Consider the following 17,402-nt stretch of genomic DNA (forward strand, 5'->3'; position numbering starts at 1 on the left):
GATTATCATTCCGATCCATGCTGTTATTAAATGAGATTGGCTTTATCTACCTGTTTGTTCCCATTGGGCATGGTCATCCATCATTATCCAGAGTGGAGGTGTGTGTGTGTGTGTGTGTGTGTGCGTGTGTGTGTACTTGACTTTCTATGTGTGTGTGTGTGTGTATATGTGTTTGCTTGGGGGAGGTGAGGGGGAGTGTGAAGAGCCACAGTGGGTCTTGTGAAGATAAGCAGAGCCAGAGAGAGAAGAGAATGACACAAACCAGCTGAAGCATTATTGTCCCCTTTACTCACGGCTAATTAGATAGAGCCAGGGCACTGAGGGGCTTTATAGCCACAAGCACCCAGACACAAGACCATATATCGGCTGAGAGAGGGGCCTGGATGATGCTATGAGAGCAGCACTCACTCCTATTTAAGCAGTTTGAGCTCCGAATAATAACATTTCAGAATAGGGCAGAAAATAACGCACAAACTGCACACCTAACAAAAGAGTATATACTCAAAAGATATTTCTGAGGTTGCTTAGAAATACAGAACATTTTAGGAAAAGTTCTCTACGGTACAATGCTGTAATAGTTCTGCATAAAAACGGTTTGATAATGTGTCAGAGATGCAGCAACAGCTCATTAACAGCAGTTTGGAGATGTGTTCATTCATCCATTAATTCAGTCAGTCAGTCATTCATTCATTTTTTAAAAACTGAATTATAGGAGTTAATTCAAGGCTCACACAGTCTGATACTGATATACACAGAGAGAGAGAGGGAGAGAGAGAGAGAGAGAGAGAGAGAGAGAGCTTCACAGTATTCATGTTATTTAATGCATGCACACACTGTCCAGAAAACAGAATGCAGACAACAGCTCAGGTAAGAGAGAGAGGTTTGTGGAGAAAAAAAAAAAGGTGCCATGTATTCACTCCTGCATGCCTGTGGAGACCCCCAGCCCTCCCCTGTCTGTCTCTGCTCCACCATTGTAGGGATGTGATTGCTCTTTCTTGCCGATGAAAGAGGATTGCTCAAGTCATTATGCATTTAAAAGCGTGACAATTGAATACTTTGTCGTCACTAATATCACGCTGATGATACACTAATCCATTTCGTGATCGAGAGGTGTGTTTTTTTTTCTTCTTCTTCTTCTTCTTCATCCTAGGAGTGGAACACCTTGCCCACGGCAACACACACTATTAAAATTGATTGTCGGTTGTATTTTTACGTGACCAGTGTGAAATCTTCGAAATGTCATATGCACTGAGCGATTTGTTTATGTGCTTTCATTGTTACATTTTGGCACATTTTAATTGTTCACTTAATTATAAAAAATAATATGTTTAGATCTAAAAAGATTTTTTAAAAAAAGAAAAAAAAGAAAAGCAGACTATGTTGCCTCTGAATGGAATGAAAGTAGCACAGCAGAATACCATATTTTATGTTACATTCAGACTGAGGATTGTTACACTTAAAGTCATTTTTACCGCTTTTCAGATGTTATGGAGGTTTACACATAATTACCCGAACAGCCGTAACAAACTAAGACATGCATATGTAGGGAGCTAAATATAAACTATAAATTATTAACCGTGTAAAATCATACTACACCCTTAACAGCAATATAGACTATAATACTGCAGGAAAATATCCTTCTTGTTTTTTGTTATAATAATAATATTATAAATCGATGAGAAGCTGTTCATACATGGGTCTGTACATATCTTTCTTAACCATAATTATGGATGTAGCCTACCAATAGCTTTTGGACTTCTTATTTTACATTTTTAAACGTGAAAAAACTGTTCCTCAAAACAGATTTTTAAATAGCAGATAGTCTAAAAAAAAAAAAAAACCCCAACGATTGACTTACCTGCTCCAGTCTTATGTGAGAAGTGTCTGCGCTCTCTGAGTCAATCCAGAGAAAGTGACTCCATCTGATTCTCTGCAGCTCCGGCGTCTCTCCCTATATAATAACAAGGCAAAATACCCGAGCGACGCGGAAAGAAAAAGGTGTCCAAGACGGTCTGGGCTGTTTTGAAAGATGCTGTCGAGACAAACAAAAAAAGGAACAAGCGGTGGCCTATAATCGCAGCTCTCTGTGTGATCGCGGTGTCTGTCTGCGTTCAGTCTCTCGCTGTATCCAAACCCCTCTCTGAATATGAGCAAAAAACTTCTGTGGCCATATGAGAAGCTGCAGCCAGCAACGTAACGGCACGTCAGCCAGCAGCCTGTCTTCCGGGTCCCAGTTAAATAGACAGAAACTGGCAGCAATACCTGTTCCCGAGAGGTGATCAATAGAGTTTAACTTGCCCCAGAGGTGCCCAGTATTTTATCTGAACGTCCCCCAGGTCTGCTACAATAAACCCCTTTTTTAAAATGCTGATATGGGAACCTCTTCTGGCAGCCTTTTCTTGCTGTTATTTAATACAAAAATACACACTAGACGCATTTTTACGCACACCTTTCATTCCTCACAGTACATTAATACAGAAATTAAATAATTGCTCTTCTTGCTGAGGACTCCCTGTAGTCGTTCAAGGGCCAAAGGAGGCCCCTGGTCCCCTCTCATCCGAGGTGCAAGATAATAACCTGCACAATCATTATGAACAGTTTTGGGAATATGCTGTAAATGACCAACTTTTGCAGCGTGCCAACAGAAAACTTATATTTGAACTTGGAGTGTAAATGTAGGCCTATTTGACATTTGTTCATTCCTGTGCAGGTCCCTAAAGGCGTAGCTGTTTCATATAAACTACACTTCTTCTTCATAATATTTGATTTTGTTTTCATGTAATGTCTTCATTTATTTGTCTATAGTTTTGCTTGTTTAAAAAAAAGTGACAGCCTCTGTACTAATTGACTTACTGAGATTATGCTTCATGACTCTCACCCCCCCTGGTCCTCCCCCGCCCACTGCGTTCAACGTGTTAAAGAAGAAAAATACGGTTCCCTCCCTCCCTGTTTTTGTGTTTTATATCCCACACAGTAACAACAACTTTGTAAAACATGCAAAGCCCCTCAAATCTCCTGCACGCGACCTGGGCTCGTGCGCGTCGCTGGAGCCAGGCAGGTGCAAGGGGCGCGAGGACCTCTGCAACTCGGGGCTCGTGCTCCCCAGAGTGCACACGCACACAAAAAGAAGAGAATGAAAAGCTGAAGGGGAAAGAAAGGAGAAGAGAAAAGAAACGTGAGCTCTGACTGAATTAATTACGTTTGTTTCAATATTTAAAATCACCAGAGCAGATCTAAGAGTTCACAAGTATGAACGTTCAAGGAAACGCACACTAACTTTGTCCAGCATGCATAACGAATAACCAAGTGAAGTATGATTGCGCAAAATATTCTGACTCATAAAGTTTATACAAGGGGCCTTGGAGATTAAATTGATACTCAAAAAAAAATCCCTTTCTTGACGTTATTATTGTGACTATGAAAGAAAATGTATTTGTCAGAAAAACAGCATTATCAGTGTGACTTTTGATTATTATTAATCATCAAAACTCAGACTAATAATGGCCAGTTGTTGGTCTACTTGTATGACATATTACAGTTACAACCTATAGTCTATACCAACTATTAATATAAGAGTCTAAGCTAAGCAAACAAAAGATTTAAGTTAGCATGAATGCTTTCTTTTAAAATGAGGAGTTAAGATGGTTCTAATTAGTTAAGAAAAATATGACGAGTTTTTTTTCACACCACAGCAGCAGGAAATAAGCAGAAGGTTAAATTTTCTTTTCTTTTCTTTTTTTTAAAATCTGATACAAATTTTACATTAACAATTTTATTTAAGGCATTGTCAGGGAATACCTAATTACTCCATGAAATGACAACCACCACATTTAGGCTAATATCATTCGTTTTTTTGCTATACAAAATACACCTATTGGCAATCTATCAATAAATCTATCAATAAATCAAATTCACACCAGTGTAGCTTAATGTTCTATTTGTGGCTCCTTGCAGTTGTTTTGTCAATCAGATCTTTGCATGTTCTGCACGAGACTCTGTGTGTTTGTGTATGTGCACTGTTTTCGTCAGGCATGATATTATATGCACACTGCATTAGATGCCAGGGCCCTTCTTCTTCTGATTATTACCAGGGGTAATATTTCATCGGCACCACGCAATCTTTGTTCTCTGTGAAGATAATAAATGGCCTAATCGTTATCAGCAAACTGCTGGGGGTGTCAGCACCGACCGAGGCTGGAAGCGGGGTCCAAAGTGCTGCTGAATAAATTGGTGTTCCTTATCTCCCTCTCCCAGATTATCGCCGCCTTTTCAAACTTGCACAACAAATACATTCAATGCATCTAATGCATCATTTGTGGGGGGGTGTGGAGGTGGGGGGAGATCCCGCAGGTTGATAGAGACAGATAGGCGCAGGGAATGAGAAATATTTACACGTTTTACGCGCTGCAGCCGGACAGCCAATATAGGCTCTATTTGGCATTAGAGGGAGTTTATTGGCCAGACCATTGGTACACACACTTTACATATCAATACAAGCTATATTAAACATACATCACTGTGATATGATGCCTATCTCTCTGATTAGTCCCATCTCGTGCCCTGGGATAGATGTAACCATGTTTGAATTTAGGCCATCTTTTGAAAATGTATGTACACTGTGGTAAAAACCAAATTTGACTTTTTACAAACTAAGACAATACAGTCATACATTTTATAGCCAGACTGTCACGGTTGATTTTAACATGTTTAAACATTATTATAATATTTTTCTAGGTTGTCTCTCGATAAAAGCATAAAAATACAGATAACATAGAAAGCTCAATTTCCAGCTATAATTGCACTTGTGAAAACGACTCCTTCCTAATAAACACATCGAAACATAGCATTATAGCATTATCTTCAGTTTCACAACAGGCTAAGCCGCTTAACATGCACCGTTAGTTTTCTCTGATTTGGTTTTGTCTGGTCAGTAGGCCTGTTTTCCTCCAGAGAAAACGGGCCTCACATTAGGCCCGTGTTATCACTTAAATAACCTGCCGTGGCATTTGGTTAACAGTCCATGTCTGCTATAATTTAGGACATAGAAGACCTACTAAATTTTATAATTGATGTCAGGCGAGTGCAGTTTAATTTAACGAATAACGAACCGCACCTTCATTCACCTTTCTCATGACTGACCTTTTCCTATGTCTTCAGAATTGAATTTATAATTTCAGCATAGTGGAGAAAAAAAATCATAACACTGCGGGCCAAACGTGGCAAGGGGGAAAAAATGGTTGTACGTCCATAATCGAGCATGAGATATAATGCAGTATTTATGAGTGACACTTATGACAAAAAAAGGAAAACATTTTCCAATACACACACACACACACACACGCAAACGCACACTCCCCTTTTTAATACCGTGGCATCTCCACCGGCCCCGGTGCTCTGATGGTCTCCTAGACAACCGAGATAACGGTGCAGCAGTTTTCCATATCGGTCCCGGAGTCTATTATAGCTCGGGATTAGCTCCCTTTTCGAAAAGGTCATACACAAAGTCACCAAACCTGCTTTTTTCCAACCCATATGGCCCTGCGTGTAGCCACATTCATAAACATGTATGTGCCATTTCATTTAATGCCATTAGACTAATAGCAGTGCGCATCTTCCTGCGCAAACTAGTAATATAAATGAGAGGCTCATGAGCAGATAGAGGAGCCCTGTATCCTCCAGCACTGAGGCGGAGTGTTTCACACTGCAGGAGAGGCGCAGTCATGTCCCGCTGAAAATGTGCTGTTATGTAGCGACCCCTGGCGAGGAGAGGATGCAATAGCACTATAAGAGTGGTCCTCTGTATGTGCATGCTATATACAGTATATATATATATATATATATATATATATAGGTACGTGGATGTCTCTAAAGGATTGAGCAAGTAAAATATTGTAATAAGCAAGCAGCCCTGAGAGGGCAGGGACACTATTGCACAGCTGGAATGTTCCAGCTGGGATTCCCGGTGGCTGGACAGGAAGTTAGAGCCTCTGACAGGAAGTGTGTTCTCAGGGAAGGCCAGCATCGGGTGGAGAGAGAGAGGGAGATGTTTCCTGTTGGCTCTCTCCACATGTTTAGACGCCTCACAGACACACACACACACACACACACACACACACACACACACTTTCAGTTTGCTTCACACCCGACGAGAACATACCGGTATGCAAATGATTTTTGTAGCATCCGTCCGTGCTCACAGTATTAATGGTATTAAGAGGACAGTGGTAAGCCAAGACAGTAGATCATATAGGCTTACACAGGGTAGGATTGGGTCACAGGATGCAGATGTCACCACATGAAGTGAAACTTCCTGCCCATCAAAGCAGTCAGTGCCAGTTTAATGGACTCACAATGTGCAGCCCACAACAGAAAGCGAGTATGGCTTCATGGAAATAAGGCAAGAAAATTCAAGGGGTACAGATGGTATAGCAGAGGAGGAGAGAGCAAGTGGGGAGAGAGATTGTAGGTTGAGATGTGATGGAACGATATGTGGATTGGAAGAGGAAAAATCTCTTTGTCTCTCCTGAGCTCAGTGGACAATCAAAGTTTCCTATCAGCTCTGGAGTAGGGGAAATTGGCTGCCCTGGGAAGGAGAGGGCCACTCTCACAGCCAATGGGAAGTGCCCCTGTCACTCTAATCAGGTCCGATAGAGAAAGTAGGAAATGTTTGTGCGTGTGTGTGCGCGGGCTCAGACAAAAGTGCTTCTTTTTTTATTTTTTTTAACAGAGAACAGCTTTGTTTCACTTGCCCTTCATGTGATACAAGATGATACAAAGTCTTAAGTAGCGTTAGACCTTCATCTGCTGCTTATCCTCTGTACTGAGGGACATACATGAGCCACGCGGGCATGATTTTTGGCAAAACTTGCCGTGAGAGGCATGACCATCGGTGCTTTGATGGAGCGCCATGTGGCAGAGATCAGTGGGTCTTAGTGGGAGCTGTGGACAGTTGCACACAAGGGCGGCAAGGGAAGAGGATTACTGTCTCATCGATACAAATCCATACAGAGAGGGAGGTTGACATCAATATGCACAGAGATATAGGAAGAGCACAGAGGCTTTGAGCAAAAGTGTGCACGATGTAAACATCCGCCTGCGAGGAACACGACAGTGGACTTTGATGCTCGCTCTTTTTTTTTTTCTGTGCCGCCCATCTTTCTTGCCCTCCCCACCTCCTCCATGCCAGACAAGAATGTGTCTCTCTGCACCCAGGGCCCAATCCTCTGTTTGAAGTCCCATCTCCATCTCCGCTCTCTCCTGCACTGTCCTCCCCTTCCTCTGTCTGTCTGACTTGTCTTATCTGTCAGCCCCGCTCCTCCCCGTCTCCTGCAGCTGCAACAAGGGGCCACAGACGCCTTCATTGTCCTCCTCTTCCTCGCCCTCACGCTTCTGCACCCGGCCCCGATCACACCTGCCACCTGCACAGGACGTAGGGCCCCGGGACCTGAGCCGCGGGGGCTTTCATCCATCCCTCACCTCGTCCTTCAGAGCCTCTCATCCCCCCCTCATCCCGGCACCCTGTCACTAAGGAATGGCCGGTGCAGAGGGCCACGGCGGAGCGGGCACACAGAGCTACCGTTGTGAGGATGTGTGTTTTAAGCAGAGCCAGAGGGGAATCAGCGCAGGTGAGGTGTGTTTGAGGGTGAGTTTGGAGTTTAGAATCGACTCATATTTCTTCTATTCGTTGACATCCTTTTATGTAGCGGGACTGACTGAATTGAATGAATGTATGTCGTGAGGAAGGTGGACCTGAGTGTGTGTGTGTGTATGTGTGTGTGTGTGTGTGTGCACAATAACATGCTGACAGTGAGGGTGGTGGCTCTGTCTCAGTGATTTATGAGAGTGTGCTGTGAAGGGTCTTCTGAGCAGGATATTGTTCCCTGACTGGTGACTTCTGCCTCTCTCTTTGTGTGGATGTGTGTGTGTGTGTCTGTGTGTGTATTTTAGAGCGAGAAAGATTAAGAGGGAGAGTGCTGCAGGTGAGCACTCAATGTAATCAATCACCACCACATCACAAGGCCCATGGCTTGTGGATTACCCCTTCAGCTGATACCTAGTTTGACTTCACATTTGTTTTTGCATATTCATTATTTCTGGCAGATTAAGAAAGAACAGACTCTGCATCATTACTATACTTCAGGAAAGGAAGATAATAATCAACTTCATGCCTGTGGGGGGATCATGACAGCTCAACCACATGGCCCAACCAGTCCAACACCTTGCACAAACCCCCACCATCCACCTCAAACACACACACACACACACACACGCACACGGTTTGCCACATCAGGATACAGTGCTGCACATGAATTCCGGTTTTAACAGTATTCTGCTCCGCTTACACCAACAGATAAACCGCAGTTCTTCTGCGACCAGTAATCACATCCTGGGCCAGAGGACAGAGGTTGGAACTGAAAAGACTGAGAGGCCTCCAATCAACTAAACACCTACACCACACAAGACGACGCCCCATCAGTGGTAGAACAGATATATGAGAAAGCAAATGTATCGACCAAACGCTGTATGACGACATAAGCCTCGAAGGTCCAGCCATATTCAATTATGCCACCTTACCAAGCAGCCAGTAGCGTAGCAGTGAGATACTTTATAACAGCAAGACTTTTTGACTGTTTTTGAGAAATTCAAAAGCTCACACATGGCCTATTTTTGGGCTAAATTGGAGGCTTCACTTCTGACTCAACATCTGGGACTGAGTCAGAAATCTGTAAAGAGCAACTTAGAGTGGAAAAAGTTATTCATTTAAAAAAGGGAAAAAGAAGACACATTTATCAAGCGCCTTATTCCTACTTGGAGTGAAATTCAAGAACAACCTTTAAGAGCAGCTCTCAAGTGATCTAGATAAATCTTCAAAGCATGAATAGCCAATCAGAGATGAGAATTTAGCCTACATTTAGCCCCATTGTCTTTTAAAACTGTTTTTTTTAATTATTTGTTATTCTGTAAAGTTTTAATTGTATAATATATATTTATAATATATATTAATTTAATATTGTGATAAATATCACTGGAAACAAGGAAACTAAACAGGACTAGGCAAAATGCTGCTAGAGGTGGTTTGAAGTAGTCTACATAAGAGAAAAACAGATATTTCAATGTTGCACCACAATAAATATGAATGGAAAGTGATGGCAAACAATCAGTTCCACCTTTCACCTATTCTAAATGGCTCCAGATTACAAATTGTTCATGATGATGCATGTAACAGTGTACAGAAATGCCAAAAACATCTCTCCAAAGTGTTTGATTTGTGCTTTCTCTGTACTGCAGCCATCTGGGACCAAAATAAGTTTCTTGTAGCCAACTCACTTCTGAAGCTCTCTTTAAAAAGACATTTGATGAATAGCTTTTCCTGAAAAACTTTTATCTTTCATTTAGGTCTAAAATTTCACCATTGGCAATTGATAAATGACGACCATGCTCAAAAAAATCCTGTTTACATAATTCATTTTTAATGAATGAATGCTGTAACAACATGAATATCCATCACAGGGTTTTCTTCAAGATGTAAAGTGTTGATCTTAGCATGGAGAGCTGAGGTATACTGTTTAATTTTGTGTGTCTGTTATTTTAAAGTAGGGCCTCGAAATCTGCTCAATTTCCCAGATTCAATTAAGTGAGAATCCTTCAGCCATGTCAGTCCAACATGCAGACTCAGAGAGGCCTGATAGCATCGCTGCAGAGTGGCAAGCAGACGTGAGCTCAGTGGCTGGTGTCGAGGTGGACGTGTGCGAGCAGCAGCAGCAGTAGTCTGCCCTGCTGTGCTCCACTGTGAGAATTAGACTGTGTGGCTCTACAAACCCTCACTGCTTCAAAACTCCACTCAAGTACAAACACACAAACAAAAATGCCATTGTGTGGCCTTTCACCAGCACCAAGCATCAGCGCTAACAGACATTGTCTTTGCTTTCCCCTGCTGTGTACTTTCAGAATGATTATTGTATGGCACATACAATATGTTAACATTATCATTGTGAGTGGAAGGGGGCCTGTTATTATGGAACAGGAAGTGACCTGCCAGGACCCCTGGTGACCTAAGAGGGAAAGCAGTGACCTCAGACTAACCCCATGTGTTTGTCCTGGGCTCCGGCTGTGATGGAGGCAGGTCGGCTGCTCTGCTCACTGGGGAGGAGAGGTTGATAGGTGGGGTTGGTTTGAAACAAGGAAAGCAACAATGTGCTGGAATTTCCCTCTGAGGTACCAGCTTTAAATGGGCCACCAGTTGTTGTACAAACTTGGCTTATTTTTATTTTGAGAATGTAAGATCATAGATTTTCATTTTGTATCTAGTAGATTATTCAATTGCTATTGTCTAGGTCAAGATGCAGTGTAATACTGTTAGTGAGGAAATAAACTACAGGAAAGTGGTGGTTCTTGACACAAGTGTGCCCTCCTTTGGTGAACCGAGGTCATTGCTTCCAAATGTAACTGCCCCAAATAGACTAATAAAAAATTAGAAATGATCTTCATGCACCTGCAGGGTTTACTAAAAAACAAACTGACTAATCAATGAGGCCGTTTCTCAAAATTTTATTTCAAATTTGACAGCTTTCCATTTCATTGCCCATTTCACAAACATTTGTGTCCCATTTCCCATGTCTTTTCTCGCATACAACCTAATCTCATGTATCCACTAATCTCATGGTCGAAACAAAACCACTTACAAAACAACTAAATCATACAAAATGTAGAAAATGTTACTGAGGTACAGTAAAAACAAAAAAAAACAGACACTACATGTTGGATTTGGGATGACACAATCAGAGCTTCAAATTTGTTCAAATATTAAAGTCAGTCAGGGGCGAGTAGAAAAAACTTTCAAGTGCACAAGAGAGGAGATTAGAAAAGACTAAGCAACCATCATCACACCCGACCGGACAGCTGGAAATTATTCAGTATTTTAAAACGGCATATGTGAGTAAAGACATGAGATTGAAACACTTACGCCTTAACCATTCATTTGAAAAACAAATCCCCAAACCTTTAAACTCAGAGTGAGAAACAAAAAAACGCAGTCCAGAATTGAACATGAAAATGACGTGTCAAGTCTGAGCATGTGTGACAGTTTAAGCTTGACAAACTCAAAATAGACAAACATGTTGTGATGTAGCTGCTGAAGAGCTGAGCATGCAGTGACCTCAAGTTTATCACAAGGCTCGAAGGCACAAGTGTTTGGATAAACACATCACTACCGCGAGATGTAGATATTGACAGTCCATGTCTGGGTGGTATAAGATGGTAAAAAAAAAAAAAAAGAATGTGTGAGCATTTGTGTCACATTTATTTGAATTCTCGTACATACAAACAGATGGTTGTATGTTGTAGCAGGGGTGTTTATGTATGCTACTGTGGCAGGAGTTGTTTAGAGGGCATCCAGCAGACTGTCGATGCGGCTGACGAGCTCCTGTCTCTTTCCGGCCAGAGTCTTGTCGCTCTCGATGTAAGCCTCCTTCTTGACCTTGCCGGCCACCAGCCGCTCCGCCTCCTGGCAGGAGCGACACACCAGCTCCTTCACCTGGCCGTCCAGCTTCTGCACCTCCCCGACCTGAAAAAAGAGCAGAGAGAGTGAACTTCGCTGTTTGTAAACCTCTAGTTTACTCCACTATTCCAATCCGAGCTCTCAAACACACACACACACCTTATCGGCCAAGTCGGAGCCCTCGGCTTTAAGACGGGCCTGCAGTGAGCTGATCTCGTTCGTCAGAGTGCGGTGGTCGGCCTCCAGAGTCTTCCGGCCGCTGTTTAGGGCCCCCGTGTCCCGGGACTGCTTATAGCGGTTGACCACTTCGTCCATGTGTCGGTACAGACCCAGACGCTTGTTAACAAGAGTCAGCACCTGCTCTGTGATGGAGGCCACCTTCATACGCACCTCGGCCGCAGGGTCCTGAACAAAAACAAGTGAAAAACTGATTCAAAATGCATGCAAGTCAACTGATTGGAGAATTAAAAAAGGAGGTGAGAATACAGATTAATTAGCAGAAACCAGGCTGCTGTTGACATACCTTTGTGATGGCAAAGTCCAGACGAACATAGATGATAACAGTGAAGAAGAGGATGTAAAAAGCTCCTACAACCAGGAGAGGCTCCTGCAGCATCAGGATCTTATTGAAGTTATAATGAACCTGGCAATCAAAAGACGACATTTATTAATTTGGGTTTGAATTAACTGTCACAACTCATATCAGAAGTTATCCAAATCTGTTCTTCCAACTTCTGCTGTCTAAACATTAAATGATTGCAAGAATTGTCCTCAAAACTGAAATATGAACTTTGACAAAGACATTACTTAAAGGTAGCAAATTGCCATTCTGCTGGTATTTTTTGCAAACCTGCTTTAAAGTCTAACTGGCCAAAATCCCCATTCTTTTCTACTGTTCTTCTTACCACAACATCCTGAATGTGCTGCTCCACCAGGTTGTTCTTGGTGGCGACAAGCACTGGTCGGCCAAAGGTATCCAGGTACGTATAGTGCAGCTGGTTTGGCATGCGATCGATTTTGTATGGTGTATCCACATGGATGTTTCTGTTAGGATACGACAGGGGAAGTTTGGAGATATGAGCATGAAGTACTACAAAAATCTCAACTCCACCTCATGTAGATTTTGTTGCAAACACCCACCTGGCTCCCTCAGGCAGGATGATCTTAACAGTCATGGAGTCAATGACTTGGTCGTCATACACGTGATCAACAAGTCTCATCTTCAGTGCATATTGGTCTCCTAAAAAGTATAATTACGCAACACATTAGTAACAGACCGCAGGATATAATGATTAAGAAGGATGTGCCTCAACAGGAAGCTGTGGTTACTCTTCTAGAGCATCCTCTGGACGAGAGCCGTTTTATATCTTACTTTTCCCTCACAACTCTTCTCATTTTACAGTCGCTTTAAAAGGAATCAACTCTCACTTTAGAGGGAAGTCTTGTTTTCTGAAAGCATGTTTTCAAGCTTAGCTCCTTCAGGTGGTTTCAGACTGATATAATCCACTGATCATAATTAGTTACAAACCAATTTGTTGAGAATAATTAGCAAGACAACTTGTGGATTAAAGATATCTTACCCAATGAGGTTTGTAATTTAAATATAATGGATACATTTGTCTGAAAACGTAACTTCAGGTAAAACCTATCATTAAGTTAATTAAGCACTGCACAGTGCAGAGAGGAATTACAGTATGAACCCTTAGGTTACATAGAGCGTCTAAAACCCTGTGTATCTGAAACTTAGTGCAGGCTTATAGATCAAATGTAGTGAGGGCATGAAAATGTCCCTCAGTGCTTCCAGTGGACAATACGTGTTATATCTATGTCAATATATGAATTTAAGGGAAACATGAATTCTAACTACTTCTTCACATTTTTAAAGATGAAATATTTCTCGTATGACTCGGTTATTTGGGGCTTTCAGCAGTGAACCCACCCAAGGTGTAGAGGTACTCATAGCTGGGCAGATTGTAGCCAATCATGTAGTGGGTCTTCCAGCCTCCAAACAGGGGGAAGCGAGGGCGGACCTCCACCTCCACTGAGTCATCAAGGACCTGCAGATGGGAGGTTGAGATGTTGCCAATTTCATCCCTGTAGTAGACGTCCTGGGCGGAGGCAGGAAGGATAGTCTGTTGAGGAGAAAGGATAGAGTCATCATCACCTTAATAGTTGAAACCAGTCAAACAATGATTTGTGTTTAACCTCATACCTTGAAGGACTTGACTGACGAGATGCCGCTGTCTGACTGACGCTGGTAATCATAACGTGAGAAAGGCCCCTTCAGGTTTGCCCCTGTGTGTCTCAGATCGACAGTCTCTTCCACAGCGATGTTGCCCCAGTGAGAGACCTCGATTGTGCGAGTGATGCTACTGATGGTGAGGAAGGGTGTGTTGTTTTCATAATGGATCTTCATTGTATCCTGAAGGTTAAAAAATAAACATTTGTAACAACTTTATTGCAGCTTCATCATCCAAAAACCGTGAAACTTGGTCAGAGATTTACCTCGCTGAACGGGGCGACATCACGGAAGGGTCCATACTCGATGATCTCATCGTTCTTGCTGGGGTTGCCCAGCTTGGTGTAGCTCTCTACTGTCTTGGAGGCCAGGCGGACACGTGTGGTCTGACTGCGGGTGGGGTAAGGGGAATACAAGTAGTGGTTGCCTTGAAAGACCACCAGCTGGCGCTCAGCCTGGGTGATTTGTGAGGGGAAAGGCTTCAGGACATGGCTTAAAGTCATCTCCACCTTTGCTTTAAGCTGAGCACCTGCTGCCAGACTGGAAGTCAACTGCACTTTGTAAAACTCCCCACTGAAAGAGAACACATGATAAAGAGGAGTGTGCATAAAATAAACATGCATAATGATGTTAAGTGTTGCTCCTGTAATATGTCAGCTTCTCTGGATCTATGCATGGAAAATGCTGCCAAAGTGACTGCTATATTCAATAATAAGTCATTCCTGTCATCAATGAGTCACTGATAGCTGGAGTACGGAAATGTTTCTTACTTTCATAAAAGGATAGTCCTGTGTTTCTTAGACTACAGACAGCAGGACAGGGAGGATTTAAGGACCTATCTGTGATATTTAGACAGAGTTAAGCTCTTATCAGGAATGTCACTCAGACACTTTATTTACGTCACTCAGTCAACACACACCTAATGTTGATTCAAATGCACCTGTAAAGCTTTACAGGTGCATTTGAATCAACATTGTTGGCTGCGTGTTTGCATAAGTTATGTTGTTAAAAGGTTAAAGGTTTGATCTCGTACCTTTGGCCCGGCATGGTTGTCTGCTGGATCTCAAGTGTGCCATCATCCTCTTCATCACCCTTCACCTGCAAGGACATGATTTCTGGTTGAGCTTACTCTGTTTCTGAAATGTACGCACTTCAGAATTCACAATCGGATTTATTATTAACCGAGTAGCGAGCACAAGGAAATCAATGTGGTCCAGATGTCAACCAAAAAAGCTATTTTAAAAAATACATTAAAACAATTAACATTAACACAAACATAACCATTTAAAAAAGACATGATAAAAATGATATGTGCAATAAAGTAGAATATAAATAGAAGTGTGAATACAAATGTAGATATAAATGATGACAGGCAGTATGAATTAGAATGAGATATGCAGGTGAAGTGAAGATAGCCTGTAGACAGACTTTTTACTGTCCTTGTTAAAGAACTTGATGACAAAATACATGACAAGTGAGAGGTTTATTCTATATTTTTAGAAAGCATAGCAGTGTGTGCAGCTTCTATGTGAAAACAAAGCACTGCAGCATTATCATTCATTGAGAGGGGGGCAGGCCTGTGCGCAGTCAGACACGGAAGTCAGCTGCTCAGCGCATACGTGTCGCTCAGCCACTGACAGAACGTGCACCGCTGCGGAAGTTAACATCATCCTTTAGCAATTCAAAATGAATTTCTACAAACTAGAAGTATATCTTTACAGAAAGGCTGCTCAAAGCAAAGCTAATGAAGTGAAAAGTTTGCACTGAGCAGTATACATTATGAAATAGTAACGTTAGCTGCGTGAGCTTGCAGGAACACATTGAATCACACCACATAGCGCTAGTAGCTCTGATTTCATGCAATCAATGAACACACTGCAACATCGTGTGGTAGCATGTCGGTAATCTTGTGCACCAATGCATATCTATTTCACGCAAAAAATAACGCAACACATGAGAGCAGCGGGACATTTACGTAGCCAGGATACGTGTCGCATCCTGTGAGCTAGCTAAAAAGCTAACGCTAACTACAGCTAGCTATGGTGTGTTCCTTATCATTGATGTTTAACTTACAGAGGCTCCGATGTATGCCAAGTGCGGGGCCAGGCCGGGCTCCACAGCCAGTATGAAGCTGTTCACGGCGGTACGTCCCTGGTTGGACAGCACGATCTCTGCGGTGATCTTGGCCAGATGAGTGCTCAGGTCCACCGTCCTCTTCACGTCCTCATTCACTAGACCTTCCGCTGAAGCTTCCGAGCACACCGCGGCCAGGAGCAGCAGGCAAGAGCCGACAAGTGTCGACCACCGAGTCATACTTACAGATACGAAAGAGATGAAACACCTAGGTAAAGACAGGAAAGTGTAAGGAGGAAAATGTAGAGCAGCGAAGAAAGGCCGCCGCGCCGCTCTACATCAGAAAAGGATGACGCTTCATTCAGACCGACGCGATGACGTCACGGTGCGCTCTTCACAACGTGCCCTGCGTTGGAAGCAGCCTAGACTGTCCGTAAAAACTCCATGGAGACAGACACAGGAAAAGAAGTGCTTTTTAAAAATATTTTATTCATTCTTCAACAGGTTAATGAGTAATTAATTCATTATTAATTTTGTATTAAATTTATATTTATGTATGTTTAATATTAATTTGCAAGCATCAAGGCATAGATAACCACAACAATAAACACACCTTAACAAACAAGGTACATAAGATAACTTAAAGGTAGAATATGTAGAATGAGCAGAACAACGAAATCGAGTGTCTCGAGATCGAAGTCACAACAACCAAAAGATAATAATGTAAATATTAATAGAAAATAAATACATCTTAAAGACAAATTAACAATAATAAGAAGAAGAAAACTGCACTCTTTGATAGTTGCTCAAGACATCATGAAATATTTTTAGTTCTTTATAAGCTCTAAGGACACATTTTGCATGTCTTCCTTCATTAGCCTTAAAGCACTGAGATTATTGTCCATAGGCTCCCTTTTTAAAAACAGAAACATGATGTGCAGATGAAAATTCTGGCCTGGAGTATTGGGTTGTTCAATATCAAGTCACTTTTAATGTCCTTCATGTTACCAAACACAATGTGTTCTCTTATGAGAGGAGTACAGGAGGTTTTTGTTGTCAGCCAGTCCTGCAAATCCTCCTAGATTATCACAATTGCAGAATCACAAAAGCTGCAGTTATGTGATTAACATTAAATCTCGGTCTTAGCAATTCATTGGATGGAATATTAATTTGGAAAGACTTATTTTGTCTTGGGCAGAAAAACAAGCACATGGTGTTTCAGGTGACGCCATTATTTTAATACAACCTGTTTTACATTGACGTGTTTGTCCTTGTTGGACTGTTTGTTCATGATGTGCTTGTGGTAGTGACCCTTACTGGCCTGCTGATGGCACTGTGTCAGTCTCTGTGAATACAGCAGTGTGTGGCGTTGTGCCTTTTTCAACATGATGATAAAACAACAAAGGCTTGTTAATCATAACTACTGTAGGAAGTCACTTGCAGTTATGTGCCAATATTTGAAAACCAAAGCTCACAATCAATCTGTCTGTCAGTCAATCAGGGGACAGCCCATGGACATAAGGGTTTTTTTCTGGTTGCAGTCAGGGATCCTGATCACATTTATCTTCAGTATTACAATACAATTCAGGGGGT

General features: G+C 42.1%; 1 protein-coding gene across 1 annotated transcript; it reads right to left on the minus strand.

The window, feature by feature from the left end:
* Window positions 1-10,528: 10,528 nt before the first annotated feature.
* Window positions 10,529-16,170, minus strand: rpn1 (ribophorin I). Its single transcript, XM_053315424.1, has 10 exons — window positions 15,810-16,170; window positions 14,770-14,834; window positions 14,003-14,309; window positions 13,710-13,919; window positions 13,437-13,629; window positions 12,638-12,737; window positions 12,403-12,541; window positions 12,021-12,140; window positions 11,657-11,902; window positions 10,529-11,563 (listed from the first exon to the last, which is right to left on the minus strand). Exons 1-10 carry the CDS (start codon window positions 16,047-16,049, stop codon window positions 11,381-11,383), a joined length of 1,803 nt encoding a protein of 600 aa, XP_053171399.1. The 5' UTR covers window positions 16,050-16,170; the 3' UTR covers window positions 10,529-11,380.
* Between the last annotated feature and the right edge of the window lie 1,232 nt (window positions 16,171-17,402).

The sequence above is a fragment of the Scomber japonicus genome, chromosome 3 (assembly GCF_027409825.1).
Source record: "Scomber japonicus isolate fScoJap1 chromosome 3, fScoJap1.pri, whole genome shotgun sequence".
Lineage (NCBI taxonomy): Eukaryota > Metazoa > Chordata > Actinopteri > Scombriformes > Scombridae > Scomber > Scomber japonicus.